Genomic DNA, 16,709 nt, shown 5'->3' with positions numbered 1-16,709 from the left:
AAGCTAACTGGTAAAATATTGCACATTTACCTTTACATTTGAGTTTAGTTTTATGATTAACAAGTAATTTTAAAAATCTGATCTGCATATTCTCTAATTTATCGATATTGCGTAAAGCGCTTGATAGGTATATAGATATTCCTAAATTCAGAATTCTAAATTACTTATAGCGTTATTCATGCGCGTTTGTCATATACCTATATACCGTTGATAATCGTTTGTCGCTATCCGTAATTTTGACATGTTTATTAGAAAGAAACAAAATTTATCAGGGGTTTGTGATACATTTTATGAGGGCATGTCACTAGATATAACCGTGTTTAGCAAGTAAGCATCCTAAAAAGTAAGTAAGTTAGGAAGATACAATGATTTCTTACGAACTTTTTGAGGTTGCAATAAAGCATCCTAATAAGGACCGAACAAAATAAAATAAGGTATAATAACGTTTAGTTCCTTTAGTCGAGTTAGATCACACTCGTAAACTTTAATACGCGATAGTACCCAGTGGGCCAAAAATCGATGATCTCCTTTCGTATGTTACTTAATATTGAACGTTAAGGCAGCTGGACCAGACTCTAGTTTATCTCTGAATAAAAAAAACTACGGTTGTGTGACATGCGGGAAAAAAATTTCAATTACCGCCTGTCATCTTTTAATTAGTTTGTATTAAATTAGTTTGTTTTGATGTTTATAAACTAATTAAAGGAAAACGTTCGTGTTAATGAGTGACCATGATATTTTGTAGAAGCCACCTCATATCCGCGAGTTTTACGACAGAGCAATGATGCCGCAATGGCGATCGTAACATGCGGTTCCTGAACACATCACAGAGAGATAAATATATGTGTAGATAAAGTAGTGTATGTGTTCAGGAACCGCATGTTATGACCTGCATTGTGGTATCGGTTAGAGCTATTAGCAGTAATTATTAGTAAACTAATAAAAAAAAAAACAAATTGGAAAATAAAATATTTTTTCTATTATAATTATTAGTACCTGGGCGACCGAGCTTTGCTCGGTTATAACTATTTATTGTAATATGGTGGTGTATAGGTGACAATCTTAACTACATTTTTTTACTAAATTAAACTTGTCTAAAACAATAAAAATTAAAAAATTATATATAAACTTGAACATATATAAAAAAAAAATTAGTCACTGGGCGAGATTCGAACCCGTAACACTCGTTTCTAGCCGTCCGCGTCTTAACCCGCTGGACCAGACAGACTGTGGCCGGCAACACGAAATTAGCGACCATATTCTGCGTCGAAAGAAAAACGCATGAAAACTTGAAAACACGCGTTTTCCCAAACATAAGACTAATCTAGATCGATTGTATACCCCCAAAAACCCCCATATACCAAATTTCAGCGAAATCGTTAGAGCCGTTTCCGAGATCACAGAAATATATATACAAGAATTGCTCGTTTAAAGGTATAAGATTATTTACAGTTTGGATGTGCAATTATTGTATAGCCAGCTTGGATAGTAGTAGCATCTTGGTCAACGGTTAATATTAACCACTTAGTTTTGTTATATGAATTCAGAATTTAGTTTGAATTTTTAACTTTATTCTGGATTGATCCTTCGATATATCCTTCCTTCAGCTACAGTTATAGAACGACGGCTACCATGGCGTTTCAGTGACGTTGTGTCAACCCTGCACCAACTAATATCGTGGCAGAAGTTTTGCGCAAACAGTGCCCGGTGTACATTTCAGGCTAAAAGATTCAGCAATAAGTACATAGTTTTGCCAAGACATCCATATCTACCGGCTACAAATTTCAGAAAAAAATCGGGATCTGTGCGTTGACTTGGGCATAGTTGTATGTAAGTATTTCTTACCCACCTGGCAATACTGTTATGGTGAAAGCCTGGTTGGTCTCGGATTTGGTATTACGTGTAGTAACAATTATGGCTGATTCATAGTCTTAGACATCATTTAACAAAACTTTGTAAGCACAGTTTCTGTCTCCGGCAAGCTCTCATCCATAATCCCAAATATTAATCTGATTAAAAGCGGTTAAATTTTAGCAGTCAAGAAAACAACACTTCTGATTCATATGAAAATGAGGTATTGTTGAATATGGAAAACATGTTACCTTTGTCATAAGATAAAATTTATCCGGTACTTCGTTCAAAAATATCTGGTAAAAACGTCTTGGCTTTATACTGTTTTTACTTAATTCGCTTCTTCGTTTAAGGAAGCCAGTTAATTTAAATTATTTTGCAATATCTACGTAATGGTTGATATTTAAGGTAGGTAGGTACTTTTGAGCATTGAATAGAAAGTCCACATGCTTGTAGATTTAAATTTAGTAATTTAGTAGACACCTCCTTGAAATACGCAAAAAGCATCTTTTCGGACAAGACGGCGTACTTTTTCGTTATTCCATAAAGTCTAAGTAACTTTTTTCGAACTGATTTCTGGACTCCACTGATAATAAATAGTTTATTACGTTTGTTGCTCTGTCACGGATATCAGGTGGTGATTCCAAAATACCTAGATCACTATCTTAATCGCTCATTTTCGACGAATGCGGTACGATCTGATACTCATTTTATGCCGGCTCCACATGATTGATGTTTTCTACAAACAACAAACAAATGCCACCATCCAACACAAACACAACATCCGCAGGCTTGGCGAACTTGCCAGTTTGTCGAACACCCCTTCGATTTGTGCAAAAAACCGACACCGATGCCGATCACTAGCACACATAAAACAAAACAGACAAACATCTATCCACATTTTCATGTTTGTTGTTTGATGGTTGCCGTTCGCCGTTATTTGCCAAGCATGTGGAGCCGGCATTAAATAATAAAACGAACAAGTATTTGCAAACAAAATAAACTGAACTTCCAATGGCGTCAAATGATATTTTTTCCGACGCATGTCACGCAAGTGTAACTGTATATAGTTTGTTTTAATTCAGGGAAAGTTAGAGTCGGCCTTATGTTCAAATCAAAGTGCTTTGTTTTTCCGAGATACCTTATTTAAAATTTAAATGTGATTACAAAATCAATTTTGCTGCAACAGTAACGTTTTTACGGATAAAAAATTTGTTTGAACAGTTTATTTTATGCTGGACGTAATTTGCGGTTTTTGAACGCATCTTAGAAGGTTTAATATGAATAAGCTGTTTGCTATTTTGTTAGAATCAGGCGTTTCAGTTAGGAGGAGATCTTGCAGAGTAACTTGAGTTTAGGTACTGTAATTCTTTATGGACATATAAATAACCAGCAGCATCATCCACAATGACAGTTAAATTTTCATTTACAATAAACATTAAAAGATAAAAGTGTTAAATGGGTTATTTGACAGTTTCTTTGGCTTTATTAAGTCTCAGTAATTAAGCCTCGGTAAATAGCTCAACAAAGGCACAATTACACACAGTATCGAATTATTAATGTTTGCTATTTAATAAATCCAAGACAAAAGAAAATACGCATTTACTGTTTCAGTACCTACCAGAAATCGCCAACTTCAATTTTTATTCTAGAAATCTACAAAAATAATTCACGCTGCTGGGCGCGAAAACTGTGCGCTAAACAAAATATTACCTATTAAGGATGAGCACGCTAGACCGGGCCGGGCCCCGCGTCCTACACGTCATTTTCTATGACGGCTGATCAGTGATCACGTGGTGCTTTCCATAGAAAATGAAGCGCCGGAGGCTCCGGTCCGGCCCCGGCCCGGTTTAGCGTGAGTCATCCTTTATAACCCTTTGGACGCCAAGAACCTTTAAAAGTGTGCTTTTAAGTGCTGTGGCGTAATACTGGTTAACTTGCGTCAACGACTTGATGTTTGGCAGCGAACCAGTTTTGTGAGGTGAAAGTGGAAATGTAACACAGTTTTTTCACCTTTATTCATAAGTGCACAGCTTAAATAATTTTAAAACATTGAACATAAAAGAACGTAGAGCTTTTAAGATAATTTTAAATACTATACGTGCAGTGAACTATTTTCAGTAACTATCTGCCATATGCACATATGACATAAATTTAGATGCATGCTGTCACAATTGATACAATTTTAAACTATATAAATTAACAACTGAAAAAGTATATTTCATTATCATAATTTTATTCATTGTCAATGAAACATGTTCGATCATTCAGCCGACTCTTGTAACGCAATTAGTAGAGTGTAACTACTACATGCCATTAATTTAAATCGTAATCACTTTCAGCTTTAGCGTACGGAAGCGTGTTGGGTTTATGGAAATTCTTGTGATTCAGTTAGCTTACTCGTTAACAACTACACTACGAATGAATCAATAATCCACGGAGATGTTGCCGTCAATCTGGGTAACTTTGACTGCTCAGATAACGCTTGTACCTAAAAACCTATTTAAAATCGTTTTAGCAAGACCGTTATGTTTTAAATTGTTAATTTAATTTATGTGGTCATTTTATATTGTTTTAACAGCCGTACAATTATTACTACTAGACTCGACTTTAATCATTACTCGAGCATTCAAAGTGTGGATTGACTTTAGGTATATCGTGTATATTACTTAAATGACATTTTTTGACTATTCGAGTAAAGTTGATAGATTGGCAACATCTTTGTGTAACATTTATATAGTTTGCTCCTCTTATGATGATAGAATGATCAAGATCCCGATGTGTCTCATTATCCAAACGACTCAATTGCGAAAAGGCAGAGTGAATCGAAAGGAATTAGAGCCACAGTAGGGAGTTAGAAAATATGACGAGGATCGTCGTAGCTGTTACGGCCCGTAAAAGTGAAGTGGAAACGTAGGGAAGCCGTAACGAGGAATATCGTTCCATAGCGGATCCGCAGAGGTTACATTATTCTCCCAAAGACTCCCTACGCGTCCACAACGCCAAGACGGATACTGTGTCTAGAGAGAAACTGTACTCACGATCATGCTCCGTGCAAGCTGCGTAGAAGAACAAACAGCAACAGTGAATGAGACAGCGTTATAAACGTTCGGCGCAGAGCCTTACATAAATACTCGGACATAAAAGAATGAGTTATTGACTAACGAGTTTGCCTTTCACGAATAACATCAAACATAAACAAGGCGTCCGACAAAGATCATGTCATCTAAATGCATGAGTGTTTACGTTCTTTAGATATTTGTAACATATGAAACCGTTCCAAGCATAACTTTACAGACACGAGAGATGCTTTAAACATACACGTATGCGAGTCGCATGTTGTGTTGGAGCAACAAGTATTAACGTGATTCTTTACTTTATACTCCTAAGTTATCAGGATGAAGGTGTCACAGAAACTTCAATTCTTAAAATAAATAGTACCTATTAAGGTGAGGTTGGTCAAGGCCGATTATTAAAATATCGATTCAAATTTTCTATTAAGGTAATTGTACAACTCCGTCACATTTTCACTAGTACTTTTATAAAGTTCGCACGATTCAAAAATGAATTCATATTCTTTAAAATCGGCCTCGGCCCAACATGCCCTATATAAATTTATGGGTATTGAGAGATGTCGATAAACTTTATGTGGTTATTTTACTAATCAAGTGTTAACTCATTGCTCAGTCTCAATGTTCCTATCTCCAAAACAAATCAAATTAAATAAATAAACTTGTATTTTATCAATTAAATGAAACATAAGCTCATAAGAAAATGCTATTTGGAATCGATAAGTAAATACTATTAATTTATTATTGATGGGTAATTCATTTTATAGTGAAATATTTTATATTAACCCTTTTGAGCCCATTTTACATGTGAATTTACTGGCCAATTGCATTATTTGAGATAAGACAGACAACACCGTTACCATCAGAAGGCGTGCCTACCGCTTATTGTGATAACAGATGATAGCATTCAGTGAAGAACTACTCTCCGGTTCGGGCGTTTTGATACATGTAACGTCGAGGCCCTCATGCATCGCGTTCATAACAGGACAGTTGTACAACCATGCACCATGTTTATTCTCCCTGAAGGTTACATTGCCACAATTGTCTCGCAGGATTGAAGAGATAATATAGCGTATGATAATGCGATGAGAGGTTTAGTGAACGGGCAGATAGAGTTTGTTGCATGATAGAGACGGCAACCGGGTTCGTGCAGATGTACAATTATAATGGCGATATGAGCGATGAGAAATCTCTCCCTGTCGGTGGGGAAGAAGATACGACCGCAGAAGATAATAGACCACATCAATATGACAAGCCGTTCCATGTCGACATTCAATAGAGGGTTCAGGGAGAGCACGTAGCCAGGCAGGCGTACGCGGTGCATATCACTTACAACGCATTGTGACGCCGACGGGACGGACAGGCTCGAGCCCGAGCCGCCTCGACCCCTGTACTGGTAGCCCTGCCAAAACCAAATAACCACCACCATCACTAAAACTTCGTGCCGATTGCCGTCACCTGCCTTACCAACCAATAACCAACGGCTGCCTCGCGCACTAGCATGTGCGTGCTATTCATGACTTAATAGCTCGTGGTTTTCAATTGAACTCCTGATTAATCTCAATTAACTACAATCTAATATCAAGCGAAACTGATATACGACATTAAAAGCATTGCTAAATGTGCAGTACTTACGGTAGGCGGCGACAAATTAACTGCTGACCCACGACGTTCTTGAGGGCCAATACTGGAATGGCGTCTCGTGGGCAATCCTGAGTTACCTCCTGGAGTGCCACCAGGGGACGATGCGCAAGAGGGAGCTATACGAATTTTGGGGGTCATTAGAGTGTTATCAGAGAGTCGACGGTTAGGAAATGCACTGGCCACACGTAAAAAGTTGTTATCAGCGGTTGTGGAGTTGCTCGATCCAAAGAACCATTGCCCAATCCCAGTACCTGAGGAAAGTTAACGTTATCAGTATCTATCTACTGTACTTTATAGTGGAATGATTCAGCCTGTCTAACTAATATTAGTCTTACTTTTGAAGCCACCACCAACACTTCCCGTGCCGATACTCTGTCCACCGATAGAATTTTTGCGTGCCATGTCTTCGGCGCTGGAGGTCTTGCGCTGCTCCACACGCAAATTGGGGATGTTGAAGGGTGGTACGTTCATATTGTCGGTGCTCATCTGGTGCCGCAGCGGACGATGCCGCTCGGGACTTGGCAAAGTCAGACTGTCCAGTTTCAACTTGTAGCGCTGGTTTTTGTCAATGTTGTCCAGCATATCATAGAGAATCTGAAATTAGTACTTAAGTTTTTGTCTACTTTTATTCATTTATGTTTGATAATATCGAAATTTAAGAGTCCTAGTCAAGTCGCTCAAGACCAATGGACCTATATGCTAGGCAATCATTTTTACAAACAGGACTACAAATACAGACAATTATAATTTATTTAACAGAACTGCCTTGTCATAGTAAGCAAATACCTCCATTAGGTTAGTGAATTGATCAACGTTCAATGCTGGATTGACAGTCTGCGGTGCAAGTGATGGGATCATCTTTGTTGCCATAACGTTCGTTGTTAAGCCGAATTTCCTCTCCAAGAGCATTGACTTGTAAAGCCCTGTAATCAAAACGGCAATCGTGATAAAATTGTTTAATGTTAGGAATATGAGACATAATCAGCTCAACAATTTCGCAAATGCAAAAATTTCGCAAGACATTGCGGTAAATGTTTCGCAGCGCAGTACTTAATTACACCCTATGAAGATGAAAATAGGAAGAAAAAGGTAAAAAGAATTACTTATTCAAATAGCAGTACATATGTGTAAATAAAAGTGTCGAAACCTTCGCTGAAAATTCCATCGATTGCGTAAGTACTTACGGACAACGCGGTTGATAATATCGGGATCGCTCAACCTCATGCTCAGAAGAGTGGGGATCACTTGTTCGAGAATATGATTTCTTTCCAATCTAACTAAAATTTTTTCATAAAATCCGAGGATTAGGCTAATTATTTTAACATCACTCTGATTTTTTTCCAATAGCACTTTAACCTTTCCCAGCACAATGCCATGGAGTGCCTTATCCTCGATGTAATCGGATACGTTCTGCATTGCAATCAGAGACGAAGTCTGTGAACAAGCATAGGTATAAGTTTGAATTAGTAAATACGGTGACAGAGAAAAAGAATTAGCTATACATTTAGCTAACCTGTATTTGATTAGTGTTGTTATCCAAAGCTGTATAGAGCATAGGCATGATCTCATTGTTCACCTCATCCTTTTTGCATTTCTTTAAAATTATGTGCAAATTTTCTAAGACCGTGACAGAGGCCTGTACACTCTTCGGGGAATTCATCAGGTTCCTGAAAAAATGCCTTGGATTTTACCCATAGTTATACTAATCATTTGTAGCTCAAGGTTACAGAGCGAAATATTGGTGTATTTATTTACTTGAGGGTGGGAAGAACATAGTGGCTGAATTCGTCAGGGGTGGCTTCGTTGGTGAGCCAGATGATGGGCTGCAGCACGGCCGCCAAGACCTCGGCCGTGCGCACCTCCAGCTGCAGCGCCGGCCACACCAGCTGCCAGCGCAGTTTCTGAAACCGAGTTCAACTCGCTATCCTTTAATCACTATAAGTAAGTACTGCCTAACCATAACCAGTCGACCCCGGATCAGGCTTAATAAATATGCATGAAGTTCCACTTGTGTGTGAAAAAAATTTTGCTTTGATAACTTTACCCGCTTTTCACCTCCATTGTATTCGTAACTTTTCTGTTGCAAGTTTTCTTTGTTACTCGGACGAAACTAAACAAAGGACGAGTTTCTTTTCTTACAGTTCTCACACATTCTCATACTTATAATATAGGTATTTTTAGGAAGTACTACCTAAAAAAAATCGTATAGTTAAATATGTCGCTCCGTTCATATATTTTTCTTTTAGATTACCTATATTTTTTGGTAAGTATCTACAACTTATATACACGGTGTTTTTTTTTATTTGCGTTAATTTCGAGGGTGCATTCCTGAGCTTAAATTAAGTAACTTTCTCAAAGATACCGATATTCTAACTAACTCCATTTCGGAGATAATCAATCATAAATTTTTATATTATAAGGCCCTTACGAGCGTGTACACTTGCTTTAGGACCTGTTTACTTATTAGTTAGTGTTTAGTGCGAGTTCATACATTTGCTACTAAACGTACGTACTATCTCGGACGATCGATGTTAGAAATGACATTGATATGTCACAGTTTTCAATTGTTTGGTTGAGTTAAATGTAATGCCCGTGTTACAACAACGCTATATGCAACATTTAGTTACTTTTTATAAAAATAAAAATAGTAAAAAAAAAAACAAAAAAAAATATTTTTTTTGAAAATTAACTATGCCGTTTAGTTTCCTTAAACGTACTTACCGAAACCCCGGAGTTAACGCAATTCAATAAAAACACGGTGTATAACTAATTTGTCTTGAGTTGTGTTTGCGTGAGAGTTGAGTTTTAATATTTTGTTTGTGTACATATACGATGTATGAAATTATTATGATCAAAAAAAATATTATATATTTTGCTCCAGGATTTGGCCCAAGATTCGACAAGCGCATGCTCAGGACTTGAGCCAATTATCCCTGATATAGTTTGATGACCTTTTTTACCCACACTGATATGCCCCCCCCTGCATAGCTATGGAGGTAATAGGTTTGCTAATTGTAAAAAAATGTTTGTGTTACAAGGAACAAAGTTGTGATTTAACTCTTGGTGCTAATATTGATATACAAGCAAGCGAAATATTTCCATACAATTAAACCACTAGCGTAGAGGGTTTCAAGGCACGAGGATTTCAAAAACTTTGCTACCGAGTGAAACACAATTTTCAAACAAACGCAAGAAAAATACTTCTGTAGATCATTACAAATCAAAATTAAATATTTGTCATTCAAAATCATCATTTAAAAGTCAACCCCACCTGCGAACTCGAAACAAGTCAACATTTGCATAGTTCTTTGCTACTCTTGTGGATAAAAAAACAACTTTCTCCTCAGTTTTTGAAGGAAGAAGAGAAGAGGTGAAACTCTATTTTAAGAGTTATCGAAACTTCTTATGAATGTTTGTCTGAAGAACTAACGTCAGTTTACTCTATACTCTATCCTATCTATTGTTTTGAAAGTATTGTACGCATCCGAATGCCTCCTGATTATGTTACAATAAGTATATTACGCTAGGTTCACAACCATTCTTGCTTCGAGTTCCATATGGTCGGATGTAAAAAAGTGGCTAAGTGCGAGTCGGACTCGGCCATGAAGGGGAACCCTTATTAAGGGGAAAGATTATTTATATATCAAGCATCATAAACATAACACTGTATCGGTCCGGTCCAACCATACCTTGGCTGAACATTACAGCTGCATACGCAACAAGCGCCAACGGTAGCTACATGTACTAAAAGGCAATGACAGACCAGACTAATATCGAGCGTCCATTAGATCAATTTACAAGAATTTTATATTATCAAAACAGCATCAGAGGAAGACGAATACTAACATAATAATACTCAAACAAGTATGGCATAACAGGAATGGTGAACTATTGCTATGCAGAAGGAACAAAAACTTTACGTGTCCATCTCCACCATCTCCACGTCTCTCTTGTAGCTTATCGGCGATATTACGTACTCCGAGAGGCTACCACGAACGTACTCGTTACGTATCTTGTTGAGTCTCATTACTCCGCACATCCCCCGAAGCATCTTCATTTCAGCGACTTGGACAGACAAGGACATGACTCTGCGTCATGTGCCATGTTTCACTCTCATAGATTATAACCGGTCTTATTATGCTCTTATAGACAAGGCCCTTAAGCTTCACGGACATCCTCCGATCACAAGTAACGCTAAGGTTCTCTATTTATAACGGTTACGTTAAAATGTAATTTTGGACGGATGTTCATGTCCGACGTTATGGAATTCGTGCCGAGCATTGTCATTTGCAAAAACTCTGACCAAAACCATAAAACCCTACATTAAAGTTGTCTCGATAGAAAAAAAAATTACGAAAACAATGTGCTACAGCAAAAAAAGTGGTAGAAACGACGTGCCTATACTTAATTAATGATTGATTGCTCGGTTACATTGTAAAATGTTTTTGTTTTCACTGTATAAGTGTTCACAAAGTTTACGGCAGCTGGATTGAGTAATTAAAAAGTTAAAATATACCGTGATCAATTTTACCTTTCTCACGAAATGAAAAATGCTGGGGTACTTATAGGTTGAGATTATACTTTGTTAATTAGTTTCCTTTTGACAAAAATATTTGTGAGTGAAGTTTCAGAGCATTTTTAGGGAAGGGAATGCGCTATACTTACGCAACGGCAACTTTTTATTATATTCTGGAGAATTTTCGTACCTTTGGTATGTATGGAAGCGCGTCGATGAGAGTTTGCCTGTAGAAGTTGCTTTTTGAGTTGGGGTCCTTCATGGTTATCACATCAAGGAACTGCATGGCTTGGATAGCGACTTCGCTTTGGCATCTATTAACAATCAATAATTGTTGAAATACTGAATGTGATAATAAATAAATATAAATCACGCTACTAAATGCAAAATCATCTTACAAAACAAAATCTAAAAAACCCTAACAATATACATATATCAATAATCAATACATACTCGTACTTCGAAATCGATTTTTCATGCTGCAAAAGATTTCGTTTGAATAAATCTAATCGGCATAAAAACCGTATGCGACAGTGGAAGGCCAGTTTGAATTTAAAATTAACTGTAAACAATTAAATGAGTTTTCGCCTAGGTTCACACGCCGTTAATTTTTCCGTATACCGTATATGGGATTTTATCGTATATCGAAGTCACAGCACATTTTGTATGGCAGCTTTCAAAATCGTTTACACTGCGTCTGTGAGGGAAAGCCGTCTGACCGTGTGCACGTAGCCTTAGTATCACGATGTTAACGGAATTAAAGCAAGCATCGAGTGTAATTAAATGTAAGCTAGTTTAATCATGAGGGAATGATTGGAAATCTTACTTGAAGTATTTGATGAGAGGTAGCAGCTGTGTGGTGGGACGCGGGTGCGGGTCGCGGGAGAGCAACCGCTGCACTGCCTCCTGGAGCGCGGCAGGCACTCGCGGCAACACGGCGCTTACTTGCTCGTCCAACTGATAACAAACAATAACAATACAGAACCAGCCTTAGGGCTGGTTGCACCGTGTAAACTAAACGCACCAATCTACGACAAAATAAATGTGAATACGACGATGGTAACTTTACATTTGTCATGCATGGTTGTGTTTATACAATAGAGAACTTTTCATACAAGTAGTTACAAGAAAATTTGAACGCTGATGTTGACGAACAATTTGGTGCTCCTGCCACTCTTTATGTCAAAGTTCAGTTTACATACAGGTCGTAGCCATGAGAAAGGAATTATAAAATCCTGCGTTTCAATAGAGGGTATCATTGCAATGTTCTGCCGCCAGATTGCAGCACTAGAACATATTGTAAACCATAAAGTTATACATAGGTACTATGTCAGTTTCTTGAGAACTTTTCACTGTGACATTCACATCCATCAATGTAGTAGAAACATGAAAATCGAAACTTCGTTATCTGCTTCCCTTCCGCTCGAATTTGCAAATTTTGATTTTTTTTTCGCGGTAGGCCCTCAATATGTGCTAGTAGCGCACTTTGCGCAGAGTTTTGTGTAATATTCCCTATTATTACAAAATAGTATAAATAATTAAATCAATATGCAACGATAATCATATTTATAACTACCTAAATTTAGTTAACCTTGAGACAGTTTTCTTATTTCAATAGCCATAGTTTACGCTGAACTAAAAATGTTTGCTTCGCTGGTATTGTCGTACTATTAAAACAAATAAGTGCATCTTCTGCGCAGAACTTCACACTTTCTTTTTTATCTTTATGCTCAAATAGCACGCACGCACTGTTTTGGAGTGGAAGTGTAGCAATCTCTACAGCTTTCGGAGCAATGGGATATTTTTGCTGAACATACATATATCGTCGTCCATTGGTCCATTGGACAACCTCTATAACCTGATAAGTACTCACGAATTCGATTTGCTTGACGTAAAGCATGGGGTTGTTGTTGGCCTGTATAAGAGGTTTTCCGGAGTTGAATACCGCGCAGATCACCAGCCCAAGTGAGAACATGTCCGACAAGATGTTGCAGTTGCCGTTCGTCTGCACCTCAGGAGCTGCGCAGAGGAAACAAGCTGAATAAAAGAATGTTATAGGACCTGGCAATGAATAGTGGTTTATGAGATGTTTAGTTAAATCACTGCTTTATCTACACATATACTCGAATTTTAAGTTCTCTATGATGTGTTCAAGAACCGCATGTTACGACCGGAATTGCGGCATCGTTGCTCTGTATCGCGGATATCAGGTGACATTAAGCACTCGAATCGAACCTATATTCAAAATAATTGTGTAATATGAAATAATAATTGTACAATATATTATGCTATTTGTGCACGCTGTTTGTACCCAATACATATAAATAAGTTGTACTTATAATCTTTGATTTAGCAGTTTTCATACGATAATATACAACAGTCTTGTATGAACGAGACATAAGTATAAAATCATTGATCTATCACACTTACAGCTTAAAATCATAGCTGTAGCGTGTCCCTATAAGTACTTTGTCCCTAATTACCTGTTTATGCCGTAAGGCTGATTAATTTTCGAAGTAAACAAAAACTCTAATAGCATCTAAAACTCTAAATACTCTGTGTTTTTATTAGCAATGAATTTAGACTACGGGTTAATTGAGCCTTAATCATTACAAATGAAGTCTAGAATGATTCGATCTATTTATTCCGTTCAAGATGTATTCTTCTAATACCTGTCATAAGGAACCTATAAACTGCTTGTATTTAATAATAATAATTTAGAAAAGCACTATATATAACTCGGTCGGAATAGAATTTGCAGGCTTCGTGATAAATTAAACGGACTCCCAAGGTCGGCCCTTTCCTGCATATCGTCGCTATAATTACTCAAACTTGATATCTGTATCTGAAATACGTATATCTAATTTATAGATACGAGGTTGAGTAAGTATAGCGACGATATTTGTTACTTCGACGATGCGAGTATTTGTTACTTCGACAATAAGTAATATTATACTATTATTGCATTGCTAAAAATAATTTTCATTTAAATCACGTGAAGTTTAAGGCGACTATCGACAGCGTGTTAAACTACACATATGTATTTATGTGTACAGTTTACGTGGTGCATTATGTGCATTTCCAAGAAAAGTATTATTTAGAATGTGAGTTTCGATTAATTTCTTAGTGTACATCGGATACGGTTAATTAAGTAGTTGAATTACGGATGACTCCGCCCGCGTATGCTTTCTATAAAACTGAAGTGTCGGAGGCCTCGGCCCGGGCCCTGGTAACTGTCCGAATGCAGTTTCATCACTTTTTATCTAATTTGCATACTCCGGACTTTTGGGTGTGATGATTTCGTGTGTTTATAGCTATGTTTATTGGAAAGTACATAGTTACAAAACTATTTATAAAAATTAGGTAGTAAGCTCCAAACAGGCTTTATTTAAAATAACAATATACACAATGTATGTAAACAGTTTTCGCCTATAAAACCTAATACAATTTCCCGGGGCATCGTCCCCTGGACGCTTACTGCATTTCTCCGTTGGATTGCCAGACTTAGCCGCTAAGCGAATTATTCCCCCGCTAATTTGAACAACATTTTTGAACATGGGCTACAATTAACAAATATGACTGTCTATAATAAAAACTATATAATTGTAGATTCAGAAGAACAATCATTTTTTTATATGGTGAGTAAATCGTTGAAGTATATATAAAGGAAAATCATTGTACCTTTCTTTATTTCAGTAAAGTTTATTTTCAAGACTGTGTCTACCTACCCATGGAAAAAGAAACATGCGAGTATTTATTTTAACAGAAAGCGTATCTTTTCTCCACATTGCACGAGTAAACATATTAAAAGCTTACTGCCGGTGGCACGCTTTGTTCGTCGTGTGAACTACGCCCAATCCAAGTGTTTTTTTAACCGACTTTCAAAAAAGGAGGAGGTTATCAAAACGAAAGTATTTATTTCTGTATGTTTGTTACCTCAGAACTCCGTCATAACTGAACGAATACTTTTTTAAAAAAGTATGTATACTATGCAAGGTGCACCTTGTACGAGGAATCCAACAGATTTTAACCACGTATTTTTGAGGTAAAAATGTTACGAGTTTAGTTAATTTTAAACAAAATTTTTTAAAGTGGCTTTAATTCTGAAACTAGTCGAATTCCAAAAAAGTTTACGGGACATTTTAGTCTTTAAATATGATCACGAAAATACTGTTAAAATCTCTCACGGGCATTGTGTATAGTTCCATGAGGAATTGAAGGAGCTCCTCAAACGTTACAGGCGATTATTGTATTTTTGTCATATAGCGATTTTTGTATTTTTGTAATTTTTGTAGTTTAAGAAATCAAACATTCACGAATGCAAGTGAAGTGGTGATGAAACTGGAATGGAATTCTTCAATGACGCGTATCTCACGTGTTTTGCGAATTGTCTTCTTCATTGAGTTTGTTAAGCAGGTAAGGCTCTAAGACACATTTGTCACGGTGCAGTTCTGATGATAGGTTCTATGAGAAATTGAGAGCTCTTCAAATCTTTTAATCTGGAGAATGCTCATAACAATAAAACTAAAGAGTTACTAATAAAACCTTTTTTAAAATAGATAAATAAAATATCAATTTTATGTGCACTAGCAACTAATATGTTTGACGTCGGTACCAAGCCAAATAGTTACAATATCGGTCACCAACACCCTTAAATAACTAACGGACAGCTTACTTTCTTTCTTATCACAGCAGGTTTTGCATTCGGTTGGACAGTGCGTTGACGCTTTAAGATTTGTCTTGGTACCAACTTCAAACATATCTGTTGCTAGCGTATATAAAAGGGGTAGTATTTTATTTAGTCGTTTTTGAAGTCCGGGTTGCTTTTTATATGTAACATTTTATGTAGTAATAATTTAAATGTAGCCTTAAAATGAAAAAACCTAACACATAACATGACATATTTCTCCTCTTTAATAATCTAGTTGCTCTGTGAGCTGTAACGAGCCCCCATGATGCAGTGTCTCCCGCATTCTTACTGTAGAGCTTCAGGCAGTAGTCTCTCCACCCTTCCAACACACGGCCTTTGTCTTGTTCTTGTACTGCAGGGATTCCCTTCTCATCACGAAAACCCATGTTTTGGATTTGTCATCTTTGGCAAGTGTTTTTAATATTCTAATATGTAGGATGATTTATCACACAGTAGACCCATCCTATCGCTACAGTTCCTCATATTTACATTCTTATGACTCCTAATTCGACAGACTACTCAAATTAATGTACAGTCTAATCTCGTCACAATAAGCGTGGGTAGGTAACGAAAAAGAGGATATTTAGTAAAAAATGAATATCTTCGCTGCACAAACTTTCGTTTAGCTAAGATGGCCTATCCATGTTTAAAATAATTCTCACCAAAAGGTTTTACTAAGTTACAGGTTAACTATGTTTTAGACAAGTTATTTTTAATTATGTCGCACTTGGAGTATAGTAGAAGTTCCGCGATAGGTAGGTAGTTGTTAAAACTTTGACGATCTCATGCGGCGTTCTGCACATGCCGTTAGGTACATAAAACAAAAACTTCCTAGACTCGCGCGAGGTTATCTAGTTTTAACTCCACTTTGAGGAATACAGACTCATATTTATTTAGGTCAGCTAAAAATCATAAATTACATTTTTAGATACTTATT

General features: G+C 36.9%; 1 protein-coding gene across 5 annotated transcripts in view; it reads right to left on the bottom strand.

Annotated features, from left to right (window-relative positions):
* LOC133534859 (SCY1-like protein 2) overlaps nt 1-16,709 on the bottom strand; it is a 170,240-nt gene that overhangs the window by 13,648 nt on the left and 139,883 nt on the right. For 4 of the 5 annotated variants that reach the window (XM_061874182.1, XM_061847782.1, XM_061874158.1 and 1 more), the window contains 9 exons: nt 12,956-13,101; nt 11,909-12,039; nt 11,273-11,396; nt 8,322-8,467; nt 8,080-8,245; nt 7,751-8,000; nt 7,353-7,489; nt 6,902-7,160; nt 6,558-6,817 (listed from right to left, as the gene is read on the bottom strand). In XM_061874182.1, coding sequence (XP_061730166.1) covers nt 6,558-6,817; nt 6,902-7,160; nt 7,353-7,489; nt 7,751-8,000; nt 8,080-8,245; nt 8,322-8,467; nt 11,273-11,396; nt 11,909-12,039; nt 12,956-13,101 — 1,619 coding nt within the window. The remainder of the gene's footprint in view (nt 1-6,557; nt 6,818-6,901; nt 7,161-7,352; nt 7,490-7,750; nt 8,001-8,079; nt 8,246-8,321; nt 8,468-11,272; nt 11,397-11,908; nt 12,040-12,955; nt 13,102-16,709) is intronic. The other variant, XM_061874165.1, reaches the window with a different exon arrangement.

Source organism: Cydia pomonella, chromosome 1, assembly GCF_033807575.1.
Source record: "Cydia pomonella isolate Wapato2018A chromosome 1, ilCydPomo1, whole genome shotgun sequence".
NCBI lineage: Eukaryota > Metazoa > Arthropoda > Insecta > Lepidoptera > Tortricidae > Cydia > Cydia pomonella.
This window is presented reverse-complemented; position numbering and strand designations above follow the sequence as displayed.